At 46.1% G+C, this 17749-nt stretch overlaps 1 protein-coding gene across 2 annotated transcripts in view; it reads right to left on the reverse strand.

Moving 5' to 3' along the window:
* Positions 1-15216, reverse strand: part of CEP95 (centrosomal protein 95) — a 32717-nt gene extending 17501 nt beyond the window's left edge. Inside the window, exons 1-7 of one of the 2 annotated variants that reach the window (XM_035103985.2) lie at positions 15074-15216; positions 11135-11263; positions 10615-10722; positions 8815-8928; positions 8010-8118; positions 2352-2467; positions 420-527 (exon numbers count right to left, since the gene is read on the reverse strand). In XM_035103985.2, the coding sequence (XP_034959876.2) occupies positions 420-527; positions 2352-2467; positions 8010-8118; positions 8815-8928; positions 10615-10722; positions 11135-11263; positions 15074-15092 (703 nt within the window). In that variant the 5' untranslated portion in view covers positions 15093-15216. Of the gene's footprint in view, positions 1-419; positions 528-2351; positions 2468-8009; positions 8122-8814; positions 8929-10614; positions 10723-11134; positions 11264-15073 lie in introns of both variants that reach the window. The other variant, XM_035103984.2, reaches the window with a different exon arrangement.
* Positions 15217-17749: the final 2533 nt, after the last annotated feature.

Here is a 17749-nt window from a genome sequence, read left to right on the forward strand (position 1 = left end):
AGGTTCAGTCCATGTACTTTTAAAGGGGGGGCATATAATTATTATAATTAATCGCTCTGCTGGGAAGTTTCCTTTAGAAATTTTGGGCCCAATGCTGGAAGCAAGCAATTTATGGGATTTCATTGAATTGATTAGGATATTTCCCCCACAGGTCCTATCAACTTGGCCCATCCAGACTTTTCACACACACATACACAAAAAAGAACAGCTTTATTTAACTGAATAAGATGCACAGGTAAGATGAAACGTAGTAACAAACTTAAGCCAGTTCTCTTTCCCCCACCAGATCACCGAAGAAAGCTCAAACCCAGGTGGTAAAACAAAGGGAACCCTTACTTGATTAAAATACAACGGACACAAGAAAAGCCCAGTAATATATTTTAAATATATATTTCTGAGGTTCTTTGATATACACTCACCTTGAGTTTCTCTGACAAGAGCTCTTCTGCCACTAGATGGTCCCCTAAAAGTCATAAGAACTTCAGGTTTTGTAATCATCTTCGAGATGTCTCTTTCTGCAGGTAAGTCTATAAGAAATTTGAAATTTTAAGGGCAGCACGAGTCAAACATTTGTGTTTGACTACCGTATTTCACTGCTAATTACAAAGATGTATTATCCAAACAGACTACTGCTGTAGCAGGGAGCAGAAAAAGAGAATAAAATATTAAGTTGGCATCCTGCACAAGGAATCCCACACACAGCAAATCCTGCCAATTCCACTGTGCTGCAGCCCCCAGTGCTTCATCCCATTCCATTTCACAAGGTCCTTTAACCCTCAGGAGCAGCTTGGGATATATGTGTGGATGCAGAAAGCAGAAATAGGAAGGAGGAGCCAGGTAAGCCCCATAGCATGAGAGCTCCCCTGGCACGTTTTGGGTTCAACCCAGTGAGTGATCCTGAAAGTTATCATATTGTAAGTACCCTTATACAATTATTTATTTAATTTAATTTCTACACAGCTCTCCATCCAAAGATAGATAAAACCACAAAGATACATACCATAATAATAAACCAAAACAATACCCCCCCATTTTAAAAGATCACAGACTGTTTAATTAGCCAAAGGCCCGGGAGAAGAGGAATGCTTTTGCATGGAGCCTGAAGGGAGAGCATTTCACAAGCGGGGAGACACCGCAGAAACATCCTGTTCTCGTATTGCTGCCCTCCAGACCTATCACAGAAGAGGCACACCAATAACAGCCTCAGATCATGATTGCAAGGTCCAGGTCAGTTCATATGAGAAGAGGTGTTCCTTGTGGTATTGTGGTCCTGAGCAATATCTCGAAAATATGCATGCTAAGGTTTGGGGAACATGCAAAAGCCAGTGTAAATGTTCAAAACTGATGGGTTTAAATGCAGATCAAACAACTAATTTTTTTAGTAAGTTAGTAATTTAACCAACCACTCAGTGTGGTATCTGACTAAAACCCCAGCAAGTTACCATTTTTATCAACCAGCTCATTCCATTTAATCACAAAATGTCCAAGAACCCAGAGAGAGAAATTGACAGAGAAATGTAGACTGTAGTGTGTAAATAAGTCCTGGATGAGTTCAAACCCAGCAATGAACTCTGGAAGTCGGGAATGTACAATAATCCCAAGTCAGCAAGTAGTAGTATTTCTGTAAATGATGATTAAGTTATGATCTTCCCACAAAAGAGGGGCCAAAAGGGACCACTGGTTTTCCCACATAACTTTGTCAATCGGCATATTGTTGCATGAATCTGACATAAACATTATACCCCGTACTTCTGCTAATACTATCTGCAGCAGAGATGGTTGCTTGCATTTATAGCCTGCCAAATGTGTTGATTTCAAGTATTAGTTACTTGTGGAGTTATATAAACTACTCAAATGAATTACATCTTTCAGCTTCATGGTTCAGGCCATTAAGATGCTGGTTTCAATTGTATGCTAATAAGCAGAATTGGTGGGATCTCAAACTTTGTTCAACCTTTTACACTATTTCGATCCTTGAGTACCAACTTCCAATTGACACCAGGATCTACACAAAAAAAGCAATCTGAATTTTTCATTTGTGTTTGTAGTTAAAGGGTTACAATTTATTCCATCTGCTGGTGGGAGTGGCTGACCTTGTGACTCTTCCGGTTTTTTACAACTGTGCTAGAACTATAGATTTCATAATTGTTTGTCTGATGCCTATTCATCTCAAGTAAGTTGTGAATGTGGGGAGAGAAATTGCCAATTTCCTGTAGCAAGCTGCTGCATACCAACAGTTTTTGTTTGTGGGGAAAGTGCCTGCACAGGGAAGAAACTATTTAAAGTGGTCTCTACACGGCAGCCATTCAGTTACTCAGATTTGGCTGCTCTTGGGTGTTGCTTGAACTCACCTTCATTTCTTAGAGAATATAAATAAGCAGTGTCACCAAGCTTAATGAGCTCACTTGTAGATTCCGAACAGTCTACCTCGCATGATGGAACATCTATCTCTGACGACTGAGAAGACCTAAACAGAATGCAAGGAAGTAAATTTGTTTACTTGACTTGGCCACAAGGTGGTGCTTCTAGCTGAGAGGCGTACACTTCCAACGCCAAGGATCACCGCTACATGTTTATCAACTGAAGGCGGTTATGACACCACATTAACTGGAGAAAACGCATTTTCTCATTCCATCAGTGAAATATACTCGGAGTCGAGAGTGAATTTCATGCTCTTTATTCAGCTCATATTCATCAAGGAGAAGAAGAGAAGACGAATGGCTCTTTTCCCAAAACCATCTGCTTATATACATTATTTACACAATGGGCCTTGCGTGATTGGCTACTTCAGGGCTACACCTGTGGGCCAATTATATTGTGGATTGACTTCTGCCTGCAGCCTGATTGGCTGCTCCTACAGGCCAATCAGGTAGCAGATTCACTTCTGCCAGCCGCCTGATTGGCTGCTCCAGCAGGCCAATCAGGTTGCGGATTCACTTCCACCTGGAGTTGGATTGGGTAGCTCCCGCTGATTCTGAATCCTATTGTTCTAGGATTCAGCTCAGTACATAACACCCCTCCCCTCTAAGTTCCAGTCCTGCCCGGGAAGTTGCATTCGTAGTCCCCAAGGTCTGCTGGCCGCCTCCGTGTGCGTTGTGGCCTGGGGTGTTCCTTGGTCAGGGGTTCTGGTTCTGGCTCGTGTTCCGAGGCTGCTGGCTGTGCCGGGGCTTTCTGGTCTGGCGCCACTGAACCACTAGGTTGTGACTCTGGTTCCGGTGTCCTTCCAGCCTCGGGGCGCCCCTCTGTGCCTACTGCTTCTGCTTCCCCTGCCCACCCCTCTCGCTCTACAGGCCTCACTGCCCTGCTGTCCCCTTGGGACCCCTCTGTCCCGCTCTCCTCCCGGGTTCCTCCTGGGAATCGTCGCCGTAGCTGGTCGCAGTGGCGGCGCCAACATTGCCCCCCTTCCGTTAGTACCTCGTACGACACGGGACCGGTCACCTTGGTGACTGTGGCGGGTACCCATGCTGGGCCTGCCCCAAAATTCTTTGCATACACTGGGTCCTGGGCCACAAATGTCCGGGGGTTCCTGCCTTTCCCCACCACTACCTCATCCTGAGCTCTGTCGGGGTGAAGTCGGTCCAGTCTAGTTGCAAGGCGCCGGCCCATGAGTAGTTCAGCTGGGCTCCGGCCCGTCGTTGTGCTTGGGGTGCTGTGCTGTGCTAGAAGAAATGCGGCAAGGCGGTATTCCCAGTCCCCTTGTGTTATGCGGCGGAGGCTGTCCTTGGTGGTCCGCACCATGCGCTCCGCTTGGCCATTGGTGGCAGGGTGGAATGGTGCTGAGCGGATGTGGCAGATGGCGTTCTGCGCTGTGAAGGTCTGGAACTCCTCTGACGTGAATGCGGTTCCATTGTCCGAGACGAGGGTGTCAGGGAGCCCGTGGGTTGCAAACAGCTTACGTAGTACCCGGATGGCTGCCGCCGTAGAAGTGGACGGTACCAGTGCGACCTCCAGCCATTTGGTGTAGGAATCCACCACTATGAAGAATGTTTTTCCCTGGAAGGGGCCAGCGAAGTCCACGTGCAAGCGTGACCATGGATGTCGGGCGGACTCCCAGGGCTGGACTGGGGCCCTTGGGGGATCCGGGCGGGATTCTTGGCAGGTCTGGCAGTGTTGGACCCAGGCCTCTATCTCTCTGTCAATCCCCGGCCACCACACATAACTCCTGGCGAGGGCCTTCATCCTCACTACCCCTGGGTGTGTCTCGTGTAGGGCTGTGAGGACCCTTTTGCGGAGGGGCTGGGGAACAACAACCCTGCTTCCCCATAACAGGCACCCCTTGTGGGCCGACAGTTCATGTTTGCGGTTTGTGTAGCCAGCGAATTCTGGCCCGGGGCTGCTGCTGGGCCATCCTCGCCACACCCAGTCCAGGACCCGGGAGATGACCCTATCTTTTGTGGAATGGTGCGCAACTTCTTGTGCCTGAATGGGTCGGTCGGGAAGCAGCTCCGGGGTCATAACCTCTTGCGCAGGCGCTGGGTCGGGGCCTGTTTCTGGTAGTGGTAGCCTGCTGAGTGCGTCTGCGTGGCCCATCGCCTTCCCAGGGCGGTGGATTAGTGCATACTGGTAGCCGGCAAGGAAAATTGACCACCTGAGGACACGTGGAGACAACACTTGGGGGGTCTGCTTCTCGGGGGCAAACAGGCCAAGCAACGGCTTGTGGTCAGTCACTATGGTAAAGGGCCGCCCGTACAAGAAATCATGGAATTTTTTTACGCCCTTCACGATTGCCAGACCCTCCTTGTCAATCTGTGAGTAGTTTCGTTCGGCTGCAGCAAGCGTCTGGGAGAAGTATGCCACCGGCACCTCTCTTCCATCCGGGAGTTGGTGTCCCAGGACAGCGCCGATGCCATAGGGAGAGGCGTCGCATGCCAGCACCACTGGCTGCCTCTCGTCGAAGTGTGCCAAGACCGAGTTCGAGACGAGCAAGTCCTTGACTGCCTGGAATGCGGCCCTTTGTCGCTGGCCCCACACCCAAGGGGCCCTTTTATCTAGGAGTCTGTGTAGGGGCTCCGCTACCGCTGCCTTATGGGGAAGGAAGGCATGGTAAAAGTTCAATAGTCCCAAGAATGACTGAAGTTCGGGCTTGCTCTTGGGCGCTGGGGCCTCACAAATGGCCCGTACCTTGTCACCGGTTGGATGGACCCCTTCTGCGTCCACCTTAAATCCCAGAAAGTCCACCTGCGGCACTCCCAGTAAACACTTTTCCCGCTTCACCTTGAGGCCCGCCGTCTGGAAACGGTGCAGGACGGAGCGGAGGCGGTCCTCAAATTCCTCTGGTGTGGGCCCGGCGATCAGTACATCATCGAAGAAGGGGGTGACGCCAGGAATCCCTTTAAGGAGAGAGTCCATTAGATTCTGGAATATGCCTGGTGCCACGCTAACGCCAAATTGCAGCCGCTTTACTCTGAATGCCCCTCTGTGCGTCACAATCGTCTGAGCCTCTGCTGTGGCTTCGTCCACAGGCAACTGTTGATACGCTTGGGCCAAGTCCAGTTTGCCAAAGATTTTTGACCCAGCCAGGGTGGCGAGGACATGGCTGACCACTGGCACTGGGTATGCATGGGCCGTGAGAGCCTTGTTTATGGTGCATTTGTAGTCTGCACAGATGCGGACCGAACCGTTAGGCTTGACGGGTGTGACAATTGGAGTTTCCCAGGGGGCGTTGGGCACCGGCTCCAGCACTCCTTGCTCCACGAGCCGGTCCAATTCCTCGTCTATGCGGGGTTTCAGGGCGAACGGGACCCGGCGGGCCTTGTGCCTGATGGGTCGTACAGCGGGGTCTAGCTGTAGGGCAATGGGGGGGTCCTGTATATCGTCCCAATGCCCCATCGAAAACCCCTGGAAACTCTTTGCATATGGCGTCCACGTCCACTTGTAAGCTAGTGCGGTTCACCCCGGTAACGGCTAGCCCCAGAGGTCCAAACCATGCCAGTCCCAGTAAGCTAACGTAGGGGCCCTTAACTACCAGCAAGTCCAATTGTTGCTTTCGCCCTCGATATTGCACCCTGAAGGTCCCCACCCCCATTGTAGGGACCTTACGTTTCTGGAAGTCCCGGAGGGTGAATGGGGCCGGCCTTAGTTTGGGACCCCCATTAGGGCACAGTTCCCTTAATGTTCGGGCCGAGATTATGGATAGAGTTGAACCCGTGTCCAGCTCCATGCGGCATGGGGCTCCCTCTATCTGTACCTCTATATAAATTTTCTCTGTGCTGGGATGGGGCAACTGGAATACCTGGTAGTCCGTGATCTCCGTCGAGTTGCCTTGGTGCATGGTGCCGTGTGACCTGGGGCTCCTGGGTCGGTCATCTGATGCTTGTCGACGGGTGAGTCGAGCCCGACACACCCGGGCGATGTGTCCCAATTTTCTGCACTGCCTGCACTCTGCGTTGCGGAAACGACAGGTCCTCCTCTCGTGGTTCTCCCCGCAGCTTGCACAGTTCCCTCCTTCTCGTCGAGGCTGCTGTGGTGTGTGTGCTGCTTGAGTGCGCCGCTGTGCTTGGTGTACTTCCTCCCTGTCAGATTCGGATTCGTCGGTGAGGTCTTCGTGGTAGACCCTCGGTTGGGATGGCGGGGCCGGTCGTGCCTCTTGCGTTGACCTCTCAGCGGCTTCGGTTGCCAGGGCTTCCTCCAGAGCAATCTGGAACGTGAGGTCTTTTTTGGCGTAGAGGCGTCGTTGCAACATCTCGTCCCTCAGGCCACCGACGAGGCGGTCACGAAGCATGTTCTCCAACTCTGAGAAGTTGCATAACCGGGCGGCTTGGCGGAGGGAGGTCACAAACCCAGTTATGGTTTCCCCTGGGGCTTGCCGCTTTGCGTAGAAGGCATTTCGGCAAGCTACCACCGAGGGCTGTGGTGAAAAGTGCTCCTTCAGCCGTTCCATTATTGTTTTGTAAGAGACGGTAGCGACATCTCTAGGTGCAAGGAGAGCCCGGGCGATTTCAAACGTCTCCTCTCCACAGACGCTGAAGAATGTCGCCCTCTTCATGGCATCGTTGGTGACTTCTTTCGCTTGCAGGAGGAAGTTGAAACGGGCGGCGTACCCTTCCCAGTCTCCTGATGCTGGTTTGAATGGCAAGAAGCTGCTGTCGGTTGCCATTCTGGGTTCCTTGGGTCCTGGAGCTGAAGCCTGGATGCACGGTGCGATGCAGCGGTGCAGCAGGTGGCGGTGCTGCGGTGCAGTGCGTGGTGGCGGTCAGCTCAGCAGGATCCCACCTTCGTCGCCAGTGAAATATACTCGGAGTCGAGAGTGAATTTCATGCTCTTTATTCAGCTCATATTCATCAAGGAGAAGAAGAGAAGACGAATGGCTCTTTTCCCAAAACCATCTGCTTATATACATTATTTACACAATGGGCCTTGCGTGATTGGCTACTTCAGGGCTACACCTGTGGGCCAATTATATTGTGGATTGACTTCTGCCTGCAGCCTGATTGGCTGCTCCTACAGGCCAATCAGGTAGCAGATTCACTTCTGCCAGCCGCCTGATTGGCTGCTCCAGCAGGCCAATCAGGTTGCGGATTCACTTCCACCTGGAGTTGGATTGGGTAGCTCCCGCTGATTCTGAATCCTATTGTTCTAGGATTCAGCTCAGTACATAACAATCAGCTTGCAGAGGCTCTAGCACAGGCATCCCCCAAACTGCAGCCCTCCAGGTGTTTTGGCCTACAACTCCCATGATCCCTAGCTAACAGGACCAGTGGTCAGGGATGATGGGAATTGTACTCCAAAACATCTGGAGGGCCGAAGTTTGTGGATGCCTGCTCTAGCATATCAGGGATGCAGAAGCAGTTGTGGAGAAAGCAATGGTGGGGAGCGAGAAGAAGAGAGATGTTAACTGCATGCTCCACAACTAAAGTGGTGCCCATGGTCATCGAAAGGCCATAATCTAAAATTACCTAGCTGCACCACTGCCTCACCTATGGAAGCAGAGAACAGGGGTACTAACATGTTACACACTTTGCAACCTAGTAAAGACTTGGGTAGCTAAGGGAGCTATGAACCTGCCTTACCCCGAGGCAGACGGAAGTGTCAGGGAGGGAACTGGCACATCAAGAACACCACCTTCTTCCTCTTCAAGACCGGTAGTCTGGACTTCATCTTCAGCCCTCTGGTTAAGATCTTCTGTTCATAAACAAAACTATTATGAGCAAGGAGCAAGACAGACCTCTGCCTGCCACAAATATTACTGTGACAGTATCAATTCCCTCCTCAGCCCACACATCTGCAGTGGCATATCGGTCAGCGTATGACTAACGCAGCAAATTATTTATTCCGGCACAGAAGCTAATACGATCCACTGTCTGCTTATGTAAGGTGTGCTGGCACTGTTGTAAAAACCCAGTTTCATCCAGTACCAGCCACTTTGAGCTTTAAATCTGACAAGCTTGATTGCTTTGCAACCAATATTGTTAAATAAAAACTACTTGCTAAGAAATTTAGCATTGTTTTACTCCATATTTTGTGGTTTTATATTTTGATTTTGTTCTGTGAACCACCCTGAGACCTCCGGGTATAGGGCGGTATATGAATTCAATAACTAATAATAACCTTTTTCTTTCTTTTCTATTATTTCCTATGCTCTTATTTTTTGTTCCTGTAATTACAGCCTGACAGTGACTGAGAGGCACTGTAAGTCCTTTCACTTTATGCCAACATAAAGTCATAGCAACTGATGCTAAGCAAGGCATTGAAAGTGCCCTCTCTTTTTAAGAATACCCCTCTAGGTGCAAAAAGTGATACAGCTACATACAAATAAATAGAATACGCTATCTGCACAGAGGAAGCGCATGCCATTGATTATGCCCCTTCTCTCACCGCCATTCTGAGAAGCCGTCTCACTGGTTTCTTCTGTCAGGTACTCGAGCAAGCCATCAAATATTTCCAAGAGATTTCTGATGGACTCCTTATTTCCTTTCACAATGTTCTCCCCTTGACAAAAATCAGTGTTAATAGATTGGCAGAGAAGGGGGGGGACACCACACATGGGTAGCGTATGCCTTTCACAACCGGTAGAATGATGGGCAGGGCTGGCCTCCATGCAAATGGCTCAAAGTCCTGCTTAAATCAAGCCTAATGCAACAGTCGGTGTAAAGCAATCTGTGTTGTGGATTGTTCTCTCTGCTCATTACGATTAGATGAAGTAAAGGGAAATTCACGGTGAGAGAAAATCATGCAGAGGGTGTTTTCCTTTCTCATTCCAAATCCCTTAGAATCCCTTTTTAAAAAATTTGGAAGCCCTTGGAAAGCATCTGAGGCTGCTCCATGGAGCATAGTGTTGGAAAGGAAACTCACACAGGTTTCAAGTAATCTCACCTCTGAGTCACAGTTCTAAAATGGAAGGAAAGGGTAGCAGCAGGGAATGTCAACTCTGTAGCTTTGTTTAATGAGCTGCATTAGAACACTTGGGGCACAATCCTGCATGCCAAGGATTCTTGCAAGCTCCATCTCCAAAGTGCAATTGTTTTGCTAGGAGAGGAATAACGGTTTCTGACATAAGCACAGGTGAAACTCAGAAAATTAGAATATCGTCAAAAAGTGCATTTATTTCAGCAACGCAACTTAAAGGTGAAACCAATATATGAGATAGATGCATGACATGCAAAGCAAGATATGTCAAGCCTTTATTTGTTGTAATTGTAATTATTTGTCGTTAGGCGGGTCAATTATAAATGGAATGTAATTAATGAAATGTAATAGCGATGTTTATTTTTGTAGTATTGTAACTATTTGTTTTATTACTGTGGAATTTCCAAAAGAAAAAAATTGTAAAAATTAAAAGGAAAAAGAAAAATAATAAGTTGCATTACTGAAATAAATCACTTTTCGATGATATTCTAATTTTCCGAGTTTCACCTGTATATTTGTACCTTGGTGGCGGCTTGACCCTCCTCACAGTGCTAACAATAGAGATCCACGAACAAATCCATTATCCAAAGCAGTGACATTTCCTCTTTAGATAACTGCTGATATAGGGAAGAGTCAGCCAGAAAGAAATGCAACTGGTATTGAGTCCCAAATGTCTTTCAACTTGGGACCAGTTTACCTACGAGATCGCTTTACCCCACAGGCACCCAGTTGAACCCCTTGATCTGTAAAATTGGAACTACTACAAGTGCCACGTAATACCCCTTCCGCATTTGTAAAAACTTGGCCATTTATTTGGGCAGTGCCTAAACTTTGGAACTCCCTGCCTTTTGAGATCAAGCAGGTGCCTTCACTGTACTCTTTTTGGTGCCTGCTAAAAAGCATTCTTGTTTAGAAAAGCCTATCCAGATGCTCAGAAAGTTGAGGTGATCTTAATCTGCTTTAGTACTTTAATAACTTTTGTAGGGTTTTAAATTTTTCTTGATTTTACCTTTTTGTAAACCACTTTGAGGGTTTTTTTTACAATTAAGTAAATTCATAAAATATAAATATTGCACTGTCAGACTTACATACATCCAGCATAATTAAATCATTGCTCGTCCCAACCATAAAAGTACATACAATTTTTTATTATTAATTTTTCCAATAGCAATCATAGAATGGTAGAGTTGGAAGGGCCCCCGAGGGTCATCTAGTCCAACTCCCTGCAATGCAGGAATCTCAACTAGATCACAAATGATAGGTACCCACCAGTTATATGCGATAAGCTGATCTGCAAGTAGTCCAAAGCCAACGAATCTATCACTGCCTGCACATTATGGGCATCGTCTTCAGGGCAACGAGGTGCGGCTATGACATCTATAAAATAATGGGATTGCATCATGCTATTATTTCACAGAACGGTATACTGCGTAAGCTGCTTTTAATGTAATCTGAGAGCAAGTCTGCACAGACTCCATGAGTCAGTTGGCAGAAATCTATATGACAGTAGATTGTTCAGTGCTCTCATGTGCCAATGTTGTTAAAAATAAGTTTAGGGCAAAGTTTCCATTTGTGTTTAGTTACAATTAGAGATGTGTGTGTGTGAGGTGTTTTTGTGTGTGTGTGTGTTCTCTCACTATGTTATTAAAAGCTATTGAATACAGAGCATATGATGCCTATTTACGTCCAAATCTCACAGCATTACTATTTATTTCAAATATGCACAGACAACAGGAAAAAAAACATTACCCTAGAAAACCAAGACATGGTAGGAGGCATGCATTCTTACCTGGCACTCTCTCTCCCAGTATCGATTCATAAAGATGAATAAACACTTTAGCTCCACAGTCTGAGAGATTGCTGACATGCAGATCTATGTTACATTTTGTCAGGAGATCATTGGCAACATTGACCCATTCTATTAAAATAAGAGATGAAACATTATGGCTTTTCAGAGAATGTGTTTGCATAAAGGAGGCTACAAAATCTTCTATCAAGGACCCAAAAAGGATTTAACAATGTTTTTTTAATCTCTGTCAAAAACAAGTTTTCTGAAATAATGGGTGCAAAATTGCCATTTATCTCATAATGCATACATTAATCACCAGCAATTGAACTGACAGGCCTATTTATTTATTACCACTGCAGTAGCACATGATGAACCAACATTCTCACCAATCTTGTTGGGTAGGAAAAGTGGCGTTTAGAGGTCAAGGTCAAACTCTTATAGGAGTATCAAGTTTAGTAATTAAAATATATATATTTAAAAATATATTATCACATTTTAAAAATAACTCTCTAGTCTAGACCTTATCATTCATCTAACTACAAGTGTATGTAAAATACTAGCTTAAAATGTAGCATGTGTTTGCTCTGTCAGCCTGGTATAGAACTGCATGACATTGCAGACAATTCAGGAAGGAATATGTGGCAGTGTTGCTTTTGAGTCTTTTAATGATCGATTTATTATCTTCAGATTCCTTTTTTTTTAAATGCTTAGAGGGGAAAAGGTAATATGATAGTTGATTGCACAATACTCTTCAGGCTGCATGCCATCCATATGTAAGAATCTAGTCTTTTCACATTTGTCTTTCCTATATTTTTTCAGCTGTAAGCCCTTTGGAAACAGCAATGTAAAGTATTTTTTTCTACACAACACTAACCATGCTGGTAGGGAATCTGCAGGTCAAATTAAGCACCCAAGACCTCCAAATTTGGCCTGTGAGGCCATTTTCATTCACACCCATCAGGTGTGGGACTCGTATAGTGATGAGTGCCAATGAAGAACCAGGAGCATAAAGCTCAGAGTGTGCTCCTGATTGTTCCTTCTCACCAAGCGTTTGCATTCCTGAGTAGATCCAACTACTGCTAAAAGTAATTGTGCTTGCCAACCAGGAATTAAGTGGTGTGTCAATCATTTTATAGTAATAATAATTCACTGACAAATTTAAGCAATGCCAAATGTCAGCCTTGCTGCAAAAAAAGCAATCAGGAGAGCATGGCTTAGAACCATAACTTCAGGTGACTGACAGGTGGGTGGTCCCACCCTCCTGACAAAAGCAGCTCCCCACCCGTGACCTAGCATTTTGTTGCGTCTGTAACATGCAGCAGGAAGCCAAAACTAAAATATATTTTGATGAATGATAAGGGTTGTAATGCCACTGTGACCGTTTTAGTTTAGCTTTTGCATGCATTGTTTTAATGATATAGACCACTTTGGGTATCAAAACATTGGTGAGCTCCTATATTTGCATTGTGATGTACTAAATAATATTTCTGAGTAATATAATAATAATAATAATAATAATAATAATAATAATAATAATAATAATTTATTTATACCCCGCCCATCTGGCTGGGTTTCCCCAGCCACTCTGGGCGGCTTCCAACAGAAAAATAAAACACAGTGATCTATTAAACATTAAAAGCCTCCCTAAACAGGGCTGCCTTCAGTTGTCTTCTAAAAGTCTGGTAGTTGTTTTTCTCTTTGACATCTGATGGCAGTATAAATAAATGGTTTAAGAAAGAAAAGTATTGGTGGGCCTGCAAACTTTTAGTCAATTTCCAGCTTCTGAAACAAACTCTGTTCAAAGACTACAACCTAATTTGGGCTAGCATTCTGTACTCAAATATATGGAAATCTGATAAACCTTGCCAGATAATATATGTTTAATATAGAGCCCTTTGAACCAGTTATTGGATATCATGTTGCAATTGCATACTTGTTTTTGTATAGTCACTGTCAAAACCTGTCGGAAAGAGCTGCAAGCCACAGGTCTCTTTCAGAGCAATACCAAATATACTCTCTTAGATTAGTGCCAAGTGAGGAAGCCAAGACAAAAACCAGGACGGCACTATGTGCTCAGTTTTCTAAGAACATGAGCTTCCCCCCCACAGTGCAATCCTATACAGATATACTCAAAATTCAATGCAAATGACTTCAGTGGGGCTCACTCACATGCAAGAGTGTTATTCATACAAATAAGATACAATACATTGTAAAGGCACAAATTAAAGAGAAAACGTATGCAACAAACTAAAGTTTGCTTATACTGCTAAATGGAAACATACAGTACATGTTATTACAAATATAATGAAAAAATGCTTGCTTCCGAGGTGCTAAAAGAAACAGCATTTTATCAGGTGTTTAGTTATCTGAAGGCAAGGAATCAATCTTGTATTTATTGTAAGCGCTCACAGTTGGAATAGTCATAAGGATTGATTCCCTTTTAACTGTGTGTTGATAAGAACAAAATTCTTCTAAGGGTAGCTTTCTCATCTGTGTCATCAGATAAGTTAAAAGAATTATTTAACAGCACTTCACAGGCAAGAGTGATAAAGACATGCAATAGAATGGTCACGTATATGTCCTTCTTGAGCACCTTGTGTTTTCCTAGGCGAGGGCCCTCCTCACCATATCTGATGAAGTTGGTTCAAATCCACAGACACTTATACCATACCAGATAGACTTAACATATAGCTCTCTTGACTTTGCCAGTAGGGAGTCAGATTGTATGCCTAGAGGAGATGAATTAGAGGGGTGTGTGGTGCAGAATTTCCCTCTAAAAATTCATTATTAGCAACCATTCATGAATACTGGTTGCAAATACAATACTGGGCAACCCAGTATTCGTGCTGATTGGAAGTTTGGCTTCTACCCACCTAGCAGTTTGAAAGTAGATAAATAGGTACCACTGCGGCAGGAAGGTAAACGGTGTTTCTGTGCGCTCTGGCACGGTGTCCCATTGCGCCAGAAGCGGTTTAGTCATGCTGGCCGCATGACCCAGGAAAGCTGTCTGCGAACAAACACTGGCTTCCCTCAGCCTGAAAACCGAAATGAGCACTGCAACCGCATAGTTGCCTTTAATCGAACTTAACCATCCAGGCGTCCTTTACCAATTTACCTTTTTACCTTTACAGTACTGGGTTCTTTCAAAGTTTGTTAGGTCTTTTTTTTTTAAAAAAAAGGAAAAATAACCATGTTAAATTAGATCATACTGTGTAGTAGAGCATCAGAAGATTTCCAGATAGGAACGTTGTGGGAGTGGGGATCTGATGCCTTTAAGAGAAAACTAACATCACATACGACTGAGCTGTGTTTCTATAGAGATAAGGGGCTGATGTGGCCCCACTGTTTTACATAGGTAAAAAGTTAGAGGTAGGTAGCCATGTTGGTCTGCCGTTGTTGAAACAAAATAAAAAATTCCTTCCAGCAGCACCTTAGGGACCAACTAAGTTTGTCATTGGTATGAGCTTTCGTGTGCATGCACACTTCTTCAGATACATAGGTAAAAAGGTAAAGGACCCCTGGGGGTTAAGTCCAGTTGGCAGAAGATGGGAAGGAACCAATGTTTGGAGGTCACCCCGTCGCGCGGATTCGAACCGCTGACCTTCCGAATAGCAAGCCCAAGAGACTCGGCGGTTTTGCTCGCTCCCGTGCAAGGGGAGAGGCATATGGAACGCATTACCACAGCGAACGGGAACCTGTGGGACCCCAGCCAACCCCAACCCGGCTCTGCTAAACTCCGGCTCCTATCAGCCCCGGCGGCCAGCAGGACCAATGCTGAGGGGCAACAGGTGTTAGGAGAGCGTGGGAATGGGGTGAGGGGGGAAAATGGGTGTCGCCCTCCCTACTCCCGCCTCCGAAATTAGGGTCCCTCGCCTTGGGGGGGGGGGTTCCTTCCTGCACCACCCCCTGCCCGGAACTCGTCGGAGCGGGCCCGCCCACCTCTTTCAGCGGCGCCCATCTTGGGACGCGGAGGCGACTTAGTCTCCCGCAGCCGGGCCCAAACGAGCGGCCCCCTCACCTCCCGCTTCGTTCGCCCTTAAGCGATGCCCAGGGATATTTAAACGATTGGCCCGCTCTACGGCCTTTTGCTCTGCGATTGGCCAGCTGGGAGCGGAAGAGGCAGGACTTCCTCTTGTCTCTGTCGTCTCGCGCCTTCCCCGCCCCCCTCCCGCCTGTCCGCCTTGTTGCTGCGAAGCGACGCGGCTGCTTATTTTCCAGGCCGCTCCAGTTGCCGTGGCAACGGCGGCGGGGGAATTGATGGCGGGATGGAGCGGGAACGAGGCTCCGTTTTGCCTTGTTCGATTTGCGTCCTGTTTTTTTGCCCTGCCTTTCCTTCGGGGGCCCGCAGGGCGTCATCCCCTCTCCCACGCGCTCTTTATCCGCACAACAACCCTGTGAGGTGGGGTATGGAGACAGAGACAGAGACAGCGAGAGGCCTAAAGTCACACACACAGACACAAAAACACACACCATGCGGCCCAGCTAGGGTTGCCATGTGTCCTCTTTTTCCAGGACGCATCCTTCTTTTTACGGGTATCTGATCAAACAGCGGGAGGCAGTGGAAGACAGGAGTGCCTGGCGTGCTGTGGTCCATGCGGTCACGGAGAGTCAGACACAACTAAACGACTACAAAAGGAGAGCCGTCATAGTTAAAAGCAGAAGTTGGCAAAGGTGTCCTTCCCCCCCCCCCCAAGACTCACAGACCTAGGCCACTGCCCAGCAGTGCTTGGGTCCACAGCCAGGTTTCCAGACAGGGCAGAAGAACCCTCTTGTCTTCAGATGGCGGCACTCGTGTTGATTTTGAAAGATGTAAACCAGTGGAACAGGCCCCTTGGCAGATGTCATTTTGGATGATCAAGGAGAATGTGCCAGCCTTGAGAGCGCCTGCTCCTGCTGCCAACGAGCCATGAAGCACATGGTTATAGGTTGGAAGGCGAGGGAAGGTGGGCAGGAAAATAAGGGCTTGCGTGGCACGTTGGGCACACATGACTTACGGGGAGCCAAGTCGAACCTAGCAAGGTCAAAATTACAGGAGTCTTCGAAGGCGATTCCTCTGAGAAAGAGCAGTTTTCAGCATTTCATCAGTGGGATCTGAGGAGTTTGTGTGTTATTTGTTTGATTTTAGAGTGTATGCAGAATTGGAATTCTGCTATATCCCATCCCAGGCCTTTGCCATTTGTTCCTAATGTTCCATTGGAGTCCATAAAACTAACCTTAACCATTTCTATCCTCTAGCTGTCGTAGAACCATTTTGCTCAAATGCCTGTTTCAAAGAAATAAATTTGAGAAGCGTGATACAAAACATTCATTTGTGACTTTATGGAATTCACTATTTTATCCATTCCATTGTCCATTGTCCAGAAATGTAACACTTGATATTAGCTTAATAACCTTTGTACACTATTGAGTTTTGACAATAATGGTTTTGGATTTAGCATCCATGTTGTAGTTGAGTTCAGTCACAACAGAGATAAAGCTGAAGACTGAAAACACTAGATTAAAGTGAGTCTAATGTCTCGAAACGTATTTCCTTTAGTCCAGGAAATACCAGCAACACATACTTGCTGAACTACACAATTGTGTGTAGTTTTGCAGTATGCCAAAGTAACATTCATTGCCCTGGGCATTGCCAAAGTACAGATCCTATATCTTATGGTAGGTTGTACTTGGATTAGACCCATTATTATCAATGAATATGGCTAACTTGGGTCCATTCATTTCAGCATTGGCTACAACCTTGTGTAACTCAGGTATGTACTTCATGGGTATTCGTGGATACAGCACTGTCACTTGAGGCCTTTGTGGTGAGAAGTGTCTCTTTCCAGTTTCAAGTAGTTCACCAGCTACAACGGTTCCTGGATAGTCTGACTAGAGTGGTCCATGCCTTGGTAACTTTCTCTGTTGATTATTGCAATAAATTATCCTTGAAGCCAGAGAGTCAATTAGTGCTGAATGCAATAACCAGATGTTTAATAGGTATGGCTAGCATGGTTAATATTTCACTGATCCTTAAAACTGCATTGACTGCATATTCAATTACAAGCCCTGTCTAAGGTGCTGATATTACCTTTAAAGCCATAGCTATAAAGCCATAGGCTACAAACTTTGGAAGAAATAAAGCCTTATGCTTGGGGAATTTATCTGGGACCTGTTGCATACTGGAGCTACGTAGCTCTGAGTTTTTGCTTTCATTTTCCATGGTTTTTGCTTTGATGATGCAGTCCCTTAGTCTGTTGTAAGCCTTTAGCTGACACTTCAACTAGCGTACACACGTACAAACACACAGAGTCTATGATCATTTGAAATTCCCAAGGTAGGTATAGTGTGGGGGTACAGGGGTATTAGCACTGCTGATTTTATACACCTGACCTCAGCTCTCCTTTTCCAAAAATGGATTATGCACTTAAATGGTGTTGTTTGTAGCTGTTGTTGGGAGTCCCCACTGGTATCTTTATCCAGAGGCTTGACAGTCTTCTGGGAAATCTGATAATTGCTGTACTGTTACTTTGCTTTTTGGCAGAGTACTCCTTCGGGTAGTGATAAAGCAGGATATCAAATCCAAACTCTTTGTTTGTTGTATGGGTATTCTTTGCTTGGTTCTGTGCACTTTCAATG

Source organism: Zootoca vivipara, chromosome 2 (assembly GCF_963506605.1).
Source record: "Zootoca vivipara chromosome 2, rZooViv1.1, whole genome shotgun sequence".
In the NCBI taxonomy this organism is placed as follows: Eukaryota; Metazoa; Chordata; class Lepidosauria; order Squamata; family Lacertidae; genus Zootoca; species Zootoca vivipara.